The sequence below is a fragment of the Salvelinus fontinalis genome, chromosome 7 (assembly GCF_029448725.1).
Source record: "Salvelinus fontinalis isolate EN_2023a chromosome 7, ASM2944872v1, whole genome shotgun sequence".
Lineage (NCBI taxonomy): Eukaryota > Metazoa > Chordata > Actinopteri > Salmoniformes > Salmonidae > Salvelinus > Salvelinus fontinalis.
In genome coordinates, this window is record NC_074671.1 from 55,854,265 (window position 1) to 55,868,235 (window position 13,971).

General features: G+C 41.5%; 1 protein-coding gene across 3 annotated transcripts in view; it reads right to left on the reverse strand.

Moving 5' to 3' along the window:
* Window positions 1-2,789: 2,789 nt before the first annotated feature.
* Window positions 2,790-13,971, reverse strand: part of LOC129859789 (fibronectin type III domain-containing protein 3B-like) — a 157,031-nt gene continuing 145,849 nt past the window's right edge. For all 3 annotated transcript variants that reach the window (XM_055929906.1, XM_055929908.1, XM_055929909.1), the window contains 3 exons: window positions 13,516-13,682; window positions 11,447-11,574; window positions 2,790-8,404 (listed from right to left, as the gene is read on the reverse strand). In XM_055929906.1, coding sequence (XP_055785881.1) covers window positions 8,093-8,404; window positions 11,447-11,574; window positions 13,516-13,682 — 607 coding nt within the window. In that variant the 3' untranslated portion in view covers window positions 2,790-8,092. The remainder of the gene's footprint in view (window positions 8,405-11,446; window positions 11,575-13,515; window positions 13,683-13,971) is intronic.

The window sequence follows — 13,971 nt, forward strand, 5'->3', positions numbered from 1 at the left end:
TTTACGTGTCATTTTTTTTATTTCAGACATAAGCAGTTTAATTCCGTCCTGACTGAGAAGTGCACACACGGGTAGCCTACAAACACACAGATGTCGTCCTCACCTCTCCCCCATCTTCTCCTCCTCTCTTCTTTCACCTCCTCTGCTTTCCTCTCGTCTCAGTCCCTTTTAAGTCAGGCAGCCTCAAAGCCACCCATCCTCAAGGGTCGTCACTAGTTCTCACAGCCACAAAGTCAAAATTATGGCTACACCCCGCCTATTTATACAATTTCTCTTCTTAAAATCTAATTTTATGCATAACTCTAACCTTTACCACACTGCTAACCGTATGCCTAACCCTAACCTTAATTTAAGACCAAAAAGTACATTTTTGTGTTCATGAATTTTACGACAGACAATTTTGACATTGTGGCTGTGGTAACAAGTGACAACCATCTTCAAGTTAGGTTCAAAGGACCCTTCTGGCACATCTGAGGCTTTCTGAGTTGCCTGATCAAAAAGTCCTATAAGACAGAGTGAGGACAGGAGGAGAGAGGGAAAGAAAGAGGTCAGAGAGAGAAACAAGGGATGGAAAGAGGAAGAAGGAAAGTGAGAAAGACATTGATGGTGGTACATAGAATATGAGGAGTGGAGAAATGAATGAATGAGGTAAGGATGAGTCAGAGAGAGGAACTTGGAAGCAAGAGAGCACTTGAGAAAAGATTGATTCAGAAATGATAGATATAGAAAGAGTCAATGAGTTACTCTGCATCACTTGTGAGATGCAGTGTGTGTGTCTCAGAGACAGGTGGGGAGATTTTTTTTCTGTGATTTAATGCCTCCTGTTATCCAGTGAGATGCTATCGAGGCTGGTTGGGAATAAATCACAAGCTATTGCTGGACACAGGCGCGTGCACGCACACACTCAAACAAACACACACTGAGACACAGAGGGGAGGGAGCGAGAGACGGAGAGAGACAGAACGTGAGAGGAAGGCTGAGAGAGAAGAGAAAGGTTAAGAGAGATAGAAAGACAAAGAGAGTGAGAGAGGATCGATGGCAATGTTCCTGCACAAATCAGTGAGTGTCGAAGAAGAGGCTGCATGTGCTTTTGTGCATCTCTCCTCGCCGCTGGTCTCTTCTCCAGACACACACAGTTCAGCCAGGGTTATAGTGGCCATTAAATAGGAGATTCGCCCTAAAACTGAATGTGAAGGTTGCATTTTTTCACAGCGTCGGCTGGATTATAGATGTGATTTACGTCTGGCTGTACCTCAAATGATACCTTATTCCCTACAGTGCCTTCAGAAAGTATTCAGACCCCATGACTTTTTCCAAATTTTGTAAGGTTACCAGCAAAATACCAGCAACAGTGTGTGAAAACCTTGTGAAGACTTACAGAAAACGTTTGACCTCTGTCATTACCAACAAAAGGTATATAACAAAGTATTGAGATAAAATTTTGTTATTGACCAAATACTTATTTTCCACCATAATTTGCAAATAAATTCATAAAAACTCCTACAATGTGATTTTCTGGATTTTTTTCCCTCATTTTGTCTGTCATAGTTGAAGTGTACCTATGATGAAAATTACAGGCCTCTCTCATCTTTTTAAGTGGGAGAACTTGCACAATTGGTGGCTGACTAAATACTTTTTTGCCCCACTGTATATAAATAAGATATTTCAGTTTTTATATTTAAGAAATTAGCAAACATTTCTAAAAACCTGTTTTCGCTTAGTCATAATGGGGTATTGTGCGTAGATTGCTGAGGATTTTCTATTTATTTAATCCATTTTAGAATAAGGCTGTAACGTAACAAAATGTGGAAAAAGTCAAGCGGTCTGAATACTTTCCGAAGGCACTGTAAATCGTGCACTACAGTGACCAGAGTCAAATGACACTATTCCATATGGATTCCTGTCTAGTTAACTCTTTATTGGTTACATTTATCATGATACAGCATCCAACCTTTTTTATTAGGAGAAAAATGATGTTGCAGCGAGCCCATTGTTTGTTTCCTATAAAGAGTGTATATCTGACAGATACATTTCCTCTAGCTCTCAGTCAGGTATGAACTCACATCGACTTTATATGGCACATGATTTCAAACGAACATTGAAGACATCAGTGTGCCTTTGAGCTAAACTGCTCCAGGGGTGCCGTACTGTGGCTAACCCTGTGCTCCAGCCTCTCAGTGTGTGTCCCTGATGGGGAATGGACACATTTGTGGTTTCCTGTGGACAATGGACACTAAAATTATCTTCTATAATGTTCTTCTCTTATTCCTTATTCAGAGAGCGTTGTGACGACGGTGATAAATACCAGTCCCCTGTTGAGTCTGACTGCCTGACTATCTCATCATCAGAAACACTCCCCCACCCGGCACACGAGCAAGCACATTGAGAGGCACCAGGTCCGTCCCCGTGCTGGGCCCCTAGAGCAGTTCTGCTGCCTTGCAAAGGGACCAACTGCAAGAAATGGCACATGGGACCTAACCAACCGCCCTGCGGTTGCTCCCAAGTGGCGCAGCGGTCGAAGGCTGAGATGCAGCGGCAAGACTGCAGTCCTTGATTCAAATCCAGGCTGCATCACATCCGGCTGTGACTGTCCCATAGGGCAGTGAACAATTGGCCCAGCGTCATCTGAGGTAGGCTGTCATTGTAAATAAGAATTTGTTCTTAACTGACGTGCCTAGTTAAAAATACATATTTTTACCTACCACCACAAAGCATATCATATAACCACTGTATGAACAGGAAATCAAACAATAAACTATGACACACAAAATGAGAGATTTCAGTCAAGGTCAGAAAAAATGTAACATTTATTGGGCATAAATATATTATATAACACAGGCTACCGATACAGTTAGGTCTTACATACAGAGGGTAGTATTTGCAAAATCTATACATTAAAATTGATATGGCGGTTTATTTTATATAATGCATATGAAATAGTCTAACATTTACAATACAAAGTAGTAGAAATGTATGATAATATTTTTTCCTTTCAAATCGTAGCCCATGACAACATTGGAATGTTTGTTTTGAGTGTGAGGTACAAATATGTTGTTGACTAATAAAAAAAGATTTAATACATACAAGTCTTCATACATTAATCTGGGACTGTTACCCATTCAATCTCTAATCTCTCATATTCAAATTCCATATTTTAGGTTTCAATTTGTTTTTATTATTAATCAGACTAAATAAAGTAACCAATCAGAAGCCACAGTTGCTGGGTTGCTGAGCAGAAGTATCTGTTTTGTTCAGGACCCACTAGATGAGCTGGACCAGAAGGGTCTAAAGATTTTCCTAAATACAAATCTTACAGGGTGTACGCTGCTCACACAGACAAGTAGCCACTGGGCCAAGCCCTGGAAAAACAGTAGCCAAAAGCCTTTAGAGAACATATTATTGGTGATATCACAGGCCTAGCATTGGCCTACCATTATCATAACCTTAGCCTATAACATTAGGCATTATTAGGGAGTTGGGACAGGATTATTTTGTGACCATGTGTCCTAACCATCCTGGTCAATTCACATGGTCAGGGAAAACTCCTGTCCCTAGACATGAGGAATTACTTGGCTGTAAAAGGCTTGGGGGAGATTTAACACAACATCAGGAATTATTTGACTGTAAAAGGCTTTGGGGAGATTTAACACATCAGGAACGATTTGGCTGTAAAAGGCTTGGGGGAGATTTAATACAACTTCAGGAATGATTTGGCTGTAAAAGGCTTGGGGGAGATTTAATACAACATTAGGAATGATTTGGCTGTAAAAGGCTTGGGGGAGATTTAATACAACTTCGGGAATGATTTGGCTGTAAAAGGCTTGGGGGAGATTTAACACAACTTCGGGAATGATTTGGCTGTAAAAGGCTTGGGGGGGATTTAATACAACTTCAGGAATGATTTGGCTGTAAAAGGCTTGGGGGAGATTTAACACAACTTCAGGAATGATTTGGCTGTAAAAGGCTTGGGGGAGATTTAATACAACTTCGGGAATGATTTGGCTGTAAAAGGCTTGGGGGAGATCTAATACAACTTCAGGAATGATTTGGCTGTAAAAGGCTTGGGGGAGATTTAATACAACATTAGGAATGATTTGGCTGTAAAAGGCTTGGGGGAGATTTAATACAACTTCAGGAATGATTTGGCTGTAAAAGGCTTGGGGGAGATTTAATACAACATTAGGAATGATTTGGCTGTAAAAGGCTTGGGGTAGATTTAACACAACTCCAGGAATGATTTGGCTGTAAAAGGCTTGGGGGAGATTTAATACAACTTCAGGAATGATTTGGCTGTAAAAGGCTTGGGGTAGATTTAACACAACTTCAGGAATGATTTGGCTGTAAAAGGCTTGGGGGACATTTAACACAACAGGACATATCAACAGTCTTCTTTCTAACTGAGACAGGTGAACAGGAAAGACGGACACAACATGACAAAGTCACGCCAGATGACATAATAACGTTGTATGACACAGCAACACCAAATGACACAACAATACCAGACGACTCCGTCACAACAATGACGTAGTCAAAACGTCAGACGACATTGTAATGCCAATGTAACAGAGTGCCCGGCGGGCAGCTGTGTGTCTGGTATCAAAACAAGAAGCTGTCTGATGAAAAGCATCATGGTTCTCACAGGATAGATAATTATCCTGTGGGCTAAGGGTCTACCGCTTTAAAAGTGCTTCATATAATCTCTGTTAGTTGTATTTACCTAATTTTAGCGTCAATACTACATATCTATACGTATAATAACTCTGCACTGACTATCAATTCTAAGCAAAGTACTGGACAGAAAATAATCACTAAGGCTCTTTATACGACGACAAGCTTGGAAAAGTATTCCTCATCATAATCATCCTCATTGGTCTGACTGAAATCCTGATTTGATTGTTGTAGTCTTTTGACCTTTTTCAGTGTGAAATCAGTGTGTTAAAACTCAATAAAGGGGTAGTATATTTAACAATGGACATTTAATACATTTAGCTTCACAAAAAAAATAAACATAAACATATGAAAGAAGCGTAAATCACAGATCAAGTTATGCCTTTCATTTTTGAGAGGATAATAATGTGACAGTAATAATAATGCTGTGTGGTCACAGAGGGAACATCAAGGAACCCTTTAGAACGAAGATAATGTTGAAAAGAACGTGTGTGTGTCACACACACACACACAGACACACAAAAAGTAAAATGGCATGACACAAGCCTCGACTTTGGCAGAAAGAATCCAAACAGATATGATATCAAACACGTCTTAATCTATAACATTAGGCGGTATAAACGCCAAATTAAGGCAACTATTGTTCTGACTCCCCGAGACACCACGCACCTTCCCACTGAGGGGGCACTGTACATCGTCCCAAGACTGTGTTAGCCCCTGGAACTAAAGCCTAGGGCATTAGCCATGCGGAGCTAACCTGAGTCTTCAAGTCTCGTCATACTGTCTGAATAATGGCACCTCTTACAGAATACCGGCTCAAACGGTAGAATTAAAGTCAGTACCGCCACCTTCTGCCGTTCTCTTCAAGCACTGTTTACAGTAACTGTAAAGAGTACCTTCATACCTTATTTAACCTTCAGTGTACCTTCATAAACTCTCTGAAAAAAAGGTGCTACCTCGAGCATATAAGGGTTCTTCGACGGTCCCCATTGGAGGGTTCTACGTGGAACCTAAAAGGGTTCTCCTATGGGGACAGCCAAAGAACCCTTTTGGAACCCTTTTTTCTAAAAGTGTACATAATTTAACCACCAGTGCCCCCTCAGTTGTGCGTTACGTCATGCCTGTGCTTAAATCCTAATACAGACGCCAACATAATCTTAATATCAGAAAAGGTATTACGTTTCTGAAGACACTCTGTGTGTTTGCTCCAGCGGTCTAAAATATAACCTGGCTAACGGTTTGCTACATCTCTTAATGCATACAGAAAACCACACAGGCTGGTCATAACCGTGAAATCACGACACCCATAACAATTATAACGCTTTTATTATTGGTGTTATGACGTGATGGTCACGTGGTTATGGACAAGAGCCAGTTCTGTGTGTCAGAGAGGAGATGACAAGGGCAGACATTTGGTTAACATGTTAAAAACGCCACTGATACCGACATACAGAATAATGAAACAACTACAGGTTTTCCCAACAACTGTAAGAGAATAAATGAGATATGTAATTGGCTACTGAGAGTACGAAATGCTGGCCTTAAATCAAACATCTAAAATCACATCCAATAAAAACAAAAAACGGAAAAATGATCATAATAAGAATATAACATGCTACGAGAGAAAAAACGAATTAGTACATTTATAACTACACTTACATTTGTCTCTTAATTTTTATTTTTTAAACAATAAATAACTGAAAAGATTGCACTGTAATTGGCTTGTAAAGTACTTTATGCAAATATTCTATTGTATATAAATAAAGGTTTAGAAACCAATAGAGAAATTGTAGCGTAACTTTCCCGTCGACTTTGGCAAAGGTGTTGGAGCAGTTAAAGGCTCTGCTAACTGACGAGTAGGAGCGAAGCACAGCTTAGAGAGAGAGGGATGATTACAGCATTAATTAGAGAGATGGAGAGAGGGAGAGGGAGGTTAGGAATGAGGGAGGGAAGGGAGACGTACTGAGAATGGCAGAGGGATAGAAAAAGAGAGAGGGGGCAGAGAAAAGAAGAAGGGTATGAATAGGTATGAGGGTAGAGTGGGGGGCGGATAAAAGGTTACTTCAGTAACCTCTACATTCGACAGCGGGGACTGGCTACTGAACTGACCTCAGATCTGCAGACGAGCACCTAAAATACATATTATAATTCACTAAACCACTCCCAGTGGAATATACCAGGTTAGCCCTAGACCGGGGGTGTCAGGACCAGTTCTCACAGGTCAAAGTGTCATCATGTTTTTACCAACCTCAAACTAAATTCATCAACTGGTGTTGCTGGTTGGCTAGATATGGCCAGTTGTGTGGCCCTCCAGGAGCCTGGTTTTACACCCTTACCCTAAACTGATCTAAAGTCAGCTTTGCATTTCCCACTCCTAATGGTTTAGGTTAGCTTCAGGGGAGAGAAAGCTGGTCCTAGATCTGTGGTTAAAAGGCAACATCTACCTGGAATCCTCCTTCTCTTTCTCTCTGTCATCCAGACCTCTACAATTCTTATATTACATCATAGCATCGCCCCTACAGATATAGATAGGTAGATCTATCATAGATATATTTGATATAGATTGTATATATTAGGTAACTAAATCCATTCTTTCTTAGATATAACGAAACAGGATAGCAGCATTTTTTAACAATGGCATCGCTTTGGTAGCTGAATAAAGAAGACAGAAGAGAAGGCATCTGAGTGAGTGTGTTTCTGTCTCTCTGTGCATGTGTGAGTGTGTGTGTTGTGTTTGTCTCGCTGTGCATATGCATGTGTGCCTGTGTGTGTATGTTTCTGTGTGTCTGTGTCTGTGTGTGCATCTGTGCGTAAAGATTGCATGATTTGGCCTATAATAGACAAGGTAACAGATATTGATGGATACATGGCTAAAGCTTTAAAACTACATTTCAAAATGGCGTAACGGAAAAAACTACAAAAAACTGCAGCGAACAGCGCAAATAGGACACAGACACAGTAAAGTAAGGAATTGACTGTAAAGAAATATAAAGAAAAATACACTTTGTCTATTAGGTTTAAAAAGATACAGAATAATGTCATGCAGGTCATTGAGGAGCTGGGCTCCTGGCTGGCTAATGCTTGGTTATCAGTTTGTTTTGGCCACGAACAGCTTCCCTCCAAATACATCCATTACATAAGATAGAGAGACCAAACTAACAATGACAAGAGAAACAGAGAGCGAGCGAGAGAGGGAAAGAGAGAGAGGAGAGAGAAGAGGAAAGAGATACGTGGACAACGCCGTGGTAGAATAACTGAAGTACAGCTCAGGTCTGTTTCGTTTGAAGTCTGTTTCCTCTCTCGTTTTTTTCTCTTTCTATCTTGACTCTCAAGTGTTTGTTTTCTTTCCTTTCTTTCGTAGATGCTCGTTTTCTTTCGCTATCGCTTTGTTTTCTCTTTTCTATCCTGTTGCCGATTCATTCCCTCACTTCATGAAGAAGTATTGTAGCAGACAGGCCATGAGGATGGAGACACCGGCGAACACACACACCACGACCGCCGCAAAGCGCTCATCGCTGGATATTATCCCCGCCCCTTTCACCGTCTCCACGGCGCTCGTCTCCCCCAGGCACTGTTGCTCCTGGCGACGCAGGGTGAACAGGGAGGAGGGGCTTAGAGGGCCACAGAGTTCCTGGTTGGAATCCTGGCAACGGCGGCAGGCGCACACACGGAAACGGTAGTCGGTGTTGCCTTGGAGTCCGGTGATTTGGAAGGCACTCTCTTCTCCCTTAAACACCTGGAGAGAGAGAGCGATAGAGAGAGCAAGAGAGAGGGAGAGAGAGAGAGAGAGAGAGAGAGCAACGCCAAATTCATGAGAAGTTGAATGGATTAGAAAAAGCTATAAAGGACAATGAAAATCCATTGAACTCCCCAATTACTGACCAGGATCTATATAAGAAACTTCAGGCTCTCAAATTTAAAAAAGCATGCGGACCTGATGGCATCCTAAATGAGATGCTCAAACTCACTAGTGCAAAATTTCAATTGGCTATATTAAAACTGTTTAATTTGATCGCGAGTGTAGGTTATTTCCCTGACATCTGGAATTAAGGACTCTAAACCCCAATCTTTAAAAACAGAGACAAAATTGACCATAACAATTACAGAGGCATGTGTGAACAGTAACCTGGGGAAGGTTTTCTGTAGTATTATAAATGTAAGAGTTCTAAACTTCCTTAATAAGCACAATGTCTTGAGTAAAAGCCAAATTGGATTTATACCAAAACATCGCACAACTGATCATGTTTACACCCTACACACCCTGATAGATAAACATGTCCACCAAAATATACGCTTGCTTTATCGACTTCCAAAAAGGATTTGATTCTATTTGGCATACAGGACTGTTCTACAAAGTTATTGAAAGTGGTGTAGGGGGTAAAACATATGACATAATTAAATCAATGTATACTGGCAATACGTGCAGCATTAAAATTGGTAAGAAAATAACAGAATTCTTTAACCAGGGGCGGGGCCTTCGTCAGGTTTGTAATCTGAGCCCTGCACTCTTCAATATTTACATCAACGAATTGGCCACTATTCTAGAAAAATCCTCAGCACCTGGTGTTAGTCTCCACAATTCAGAGGTTAAATGCCTACTCTTCGCAGATAACCTATGCCTGCTGTCAACCACAGCAGAGCCTGGACCTGCTAGAGCAGTACTGCCAGACCTGGGCCCTGGCAGTAAACCCCAAAAAGACTAAAATAATGATTTTCCAGAGAAGATCCAGATCTCAGGGAATTAGACCAAAGTTCTCAATTGGTACAAAATATATAGAGTACTGCACACACTACAATTACTTAGGTTTAAAAATAATGAGGCAGTGAATGAACTGAGAGAAAAAGCACGCAGGGCATTCTACGCCATTAAAAAATAAATTCAAATTGAAATACCTATTACAATTTGGCTAAAACTAATTTAACATGTCATTGAACCAATTGTACTTTATGGCAGCGAGGTGTGGGGTCCACTTGCAAAACAAGATTTCATCAAATGGGACAAACACCCCATTGAAACCCTGCATGCAGAGTTCTGTAAGATTATCCTACATGTCCAGAGGAAAACTACAAACAATGCATGCAGGGCAGAATTAGGCAAATATCCACTAACAATAAAAACTCAAAAAAGAGCAATTAAGTTTTGGAAACATCTAAAATACAGTGACCCCCTCTCATATCACTACCAAGCCCTGCAATGCCAAGAGCTGAGCAAAGAAAAGAGTCCCCTCATCCAGCTGGTCCTGGGGCTGAGTTCACAAATCTGTTCTACGAACACACTGAAGCCTCAGGACCAGAACATCCAATCAATCAGGATAAACCAAATTACAACAGTCAAAACAAAACTACATTGATTATTGGGAAACACAAGAACAAACACAAAGCAAAATGCAGTGCTATCTGGCCCTAAATCGACAGTACACTGTGGCTAAATATTTGACCATGGTTACTGATCAAAACCTTAGAAAAACCTTGACAAGTACAGGCTCAGTGAGCACAGCCTTGCCATTGAGAAGGGTAGACACAGGAAAACCTGGCTCCCTGTAGAGGAAAGGCTGTGCAACCACTGCACAACAGCAGAACCTGAGACGGAGCTGCATTTCCTGACAAAATGTCAAAAATATAAAACAATTAGAGTGTCATTTCCCCAAATTTGAAACCCTTATTCAAGGTTTCGAAGACCTCTCTGATGAGGATAGGCTACCTGTCCTGTTGGGGGAGGACGCAGAGAGCTGTGGGTTGGCAGCGCACGACATTGCTGCCTGCCATAAGTTGAGGGACAGTGTCTGACAGACCAATCAACCTGCACATGTCCTCTACTGTATGTTTTATTGTTATTGTTGAATGTATGGTTATTTTGACACTTGGTTATTGTTGTTACTGTTGTCCCGTTGACAATTTTGATTCTCATTTGTATTTTTATACTGTAAATATCCAAAATAAGCTTTGGCAATATGTACATTGTTACGTCATGCCAATAAGGCAAATTGAATTGAATTGAAATTGAGAGAGAGAGAGAGAGAGAGAGCGAGAGAACGTTGATTTAGAAACTACTTTGTGACCTCATCAACAACAACAAATTGATTCAGACCAAACAGGTTGCTGCTCAGAGTGTGTGTGTTTGTGTTAGTATTGGCTCTTAACAGTCCCCCTGCTGCTATTCTACATGAGTGAAATCCAATCAGTGCATGAAAGAGGCTATAGAGGCTGTTTTCTGGTTAACATTATCAACGCTGCCTCTGTACAGAAGGGATTTAACTACCTCAAGAACCACTTAGGACACACACTCACACACGTCTCCTGCCTCCAACTGCTCGCTTAATTAATAAGAACAAAACCTCACTGGAGATAAGAATCAGCTGTGTGTGTGTGTGTGTGTGTGTGTGTGTGTGTGTGTGTGTGTGAGTGTGTGTGTGTGTCTGTGTGTGTGTGTGTGTCTGTGTGTGTGTGTGTGTGTGTGTGTGTGTGTGTGTGTGTGTGTGTGTGTGTGTGTGTGTGTGTGTGTGTGTGTGTGTGTGTGTGTGTGTGTGTGTGTGTGTGTGTGTGTGTGTGTGTGTGTGTGTGTGTGTGTGTGTGTGTGCGCGTGCGAGAGAGAGAGTGTACAGGCTGTGTACAGGCTGTACTAAATACATTTTAACGGCAGTCAAAATCTATTTCTCCTCCCCTTACAGACAGATTCAATTAAAAGTCCAACCATTCTTCATAAGGTGAACTGGGAGATGAGATCATAGTCAAATATAGAGCCATCCTCACATGAACTGAGTGTGTGTGTGTGTGTTACCTGTTTGTACTCTGACTCTCGTCCAACCAGCACCTGCAGGATGTAGTTGACACGGTCACCTCTCATTGGTGGAATGGCCTCCCAGGTGACCTCACACACATTCCCTTCCAGCTGGTGCACTCTGGGAGCTGTAGGCAAAGTGTTAAACAAATCAAAATATATTTTAGATGTTAGATTCTTCAAACAGGACACATTGTCACAAACAATAAACACACGGAAACCACAGGCGACTGAAGGCACCTTGATTTGGGAGGATGACTCATGGTAGTGGAATAAATGGAATGGTATCAAACACATCCAACACATGGTTTCCATGTGGTTGATATACAGTTGAAGTAAGAAGTTTACATACACCTTCGCCAAATACATTTAAACTCAGTTTTTCACAATTCCTGACATTTAATCCTAGTAAAGATTCCCTGTCTTAGGTCAGTTAGGATGACCACTTTATTTTAAGAATGTGAAATGTCAAAATAATAGTAGAGTGATTAATTTATTTCAGCTTTTATTTCTTTCATCACATTCCCAGTGGGTCAGAAGTTTAAATACACTCAAATAGTATTCGGTAGCATTGCCTTTAAATTGTTTAACTTGGGCCAAACGTTTCAGGTAGCCTTTCACAAGCTTCCCACAATAAGTTGGGTGAATTCTGGCCCATTCCTCCTGACAGAGCTGGTGTAACTGAGTCAGGTTTGTAGGCCTCCTTGCTTGCACATGCTTTTTCAGTTCTGCCCACAATTTTTCTATGGGATTGGGGTCAGGGCTTTGTGATGGCCACTCCAATACCTTAACTTTGTTGTCCTTAAGCCATTATGCCACAACTTTGGAAGTATGCTTGGGGTCATTGTCCATTTGGAAGACCCATTTGCGACCAAGCTTTAACTTCCTGACTGATGTCTTGAGATGTTGCTTCAATATATCCACATAATTTTCCTCCCTCATGATGCCATTTATTTTGTGAAGTGCACCAATCCCTCCTGCAGCATAGCACCCCCACAACACTTTGCTGCCACCCCCGTGCTTCACGGTTGGGATGGTGTTCTTCGGCTTGCAAGCCTCCGCCTTTTTCCTCCAAACATAACGATGGTCTTTATGGCCAAACAGTTATATTTTTGTTTCATCAGACCAGAGGACATTTCTCCAAAAAGTACGATCTTTGTCCCTATGTGCAGTTGCAAACTGTAGTCTGGCTTTTTTATGGTGGTTTGGGGCAGTGGCTTCTTCCTTGCTGAGCGGCCTTTCAGGATATGTCGATATAGGACTCATTTTACTGTGAATATAGATACTTTTGTACCTGTTTCCTACAGCATCTTCACAATGTCCTTTGCTGTTGTTCTGGGATTGATTTGCACTTTCGCACCAAAGTACGTTCATCTCTAGGAGACAGAACACGTCTCCTTCCTGAGCGGTATGACGGTTGCGTGGTCCCATGGTGTTTGTACTTGCGTACTATTGTTTGTACAGATGAACGTGGTACCTTCAGGCGTTTGGAAATTGCTCCCAAGGACGAACCAGACTTGTGGAGGTCCACCATTTTTTCCCTGAGGTCTTGGCTGATTTCTTTTGATTTTCCCATGATGTCAAGCAAAGAGGCACTGATTTTGAAGGTAGGCCTTGAAATACATCCACAGGTACACCTTACATTGACTCACATGATGTCAATTAGCCTATCAGAAGCGTCTAAAGCAATGACATAATTTTCTGGAATTTTCCAAGCTGTTTAAAGGCACAGTCAACTTAGTGTATGTAAACTTCTGACCCACTGGAATTGTGATACAGTGAATAATAAGTGAAATAATTTGTCTGTAAACAATTGTTGGAAGAATTACTTGTGTCATGCACAAAGTAGATGTCCTAACCGACTTGACAAAACTATAGTTTGTTAACAAGAAATTTGTGGAGTGGTTGAAAAACGAGTTTTAATGACTCCAACCTAAGTGTATGTAAACTTCCCACTTCAACTGTATCATTCCACTCACTCCATTCCAGCCATTATTATGAGCCGTCCTCCCGTCAACAGCCTCCTGTGACGGAAACCCACGCACCGTCAGACAGACACACACCCTTACCTTTGAGTGCGGAGGGTACAGTCTTGGTGGTAGAGAAGGTATGCGTGTCTGAGAAGGGTCCCTCCCCTGCGTCACTACATGCCTGGATCCTGAACCGGTAACTAGTGGACTCTGTCAGGCGCTGCACCTTGTAAGTATGACTGGGACCTCTGTAGATACACACAAACCTGGACAGAAAGACAAGGTTGAGAGGTTAGGAGAGAGAGAGAGAGAACGAGAGAAGAAGAGAGAGAACGAGAGAAGAAGAGAGAGAACGAGAAAGGAATAGAGTGAAAGAGAGAAAGAGAGAAAAAGAAAAGGAGAGAGAGAAAGAAAGGGAGAGATAGATAGAGAGGAAGAGAGATATAGAGAGAGGAAGAGAGAGAGAGAGAGAGGGAGAGAGAGAGAGAGAGAGAGGGAGAGAGATGGAGAGAGAGAGAGATGGAGATAGAGAGAGGAAGAGCGATAGAGAGAGAG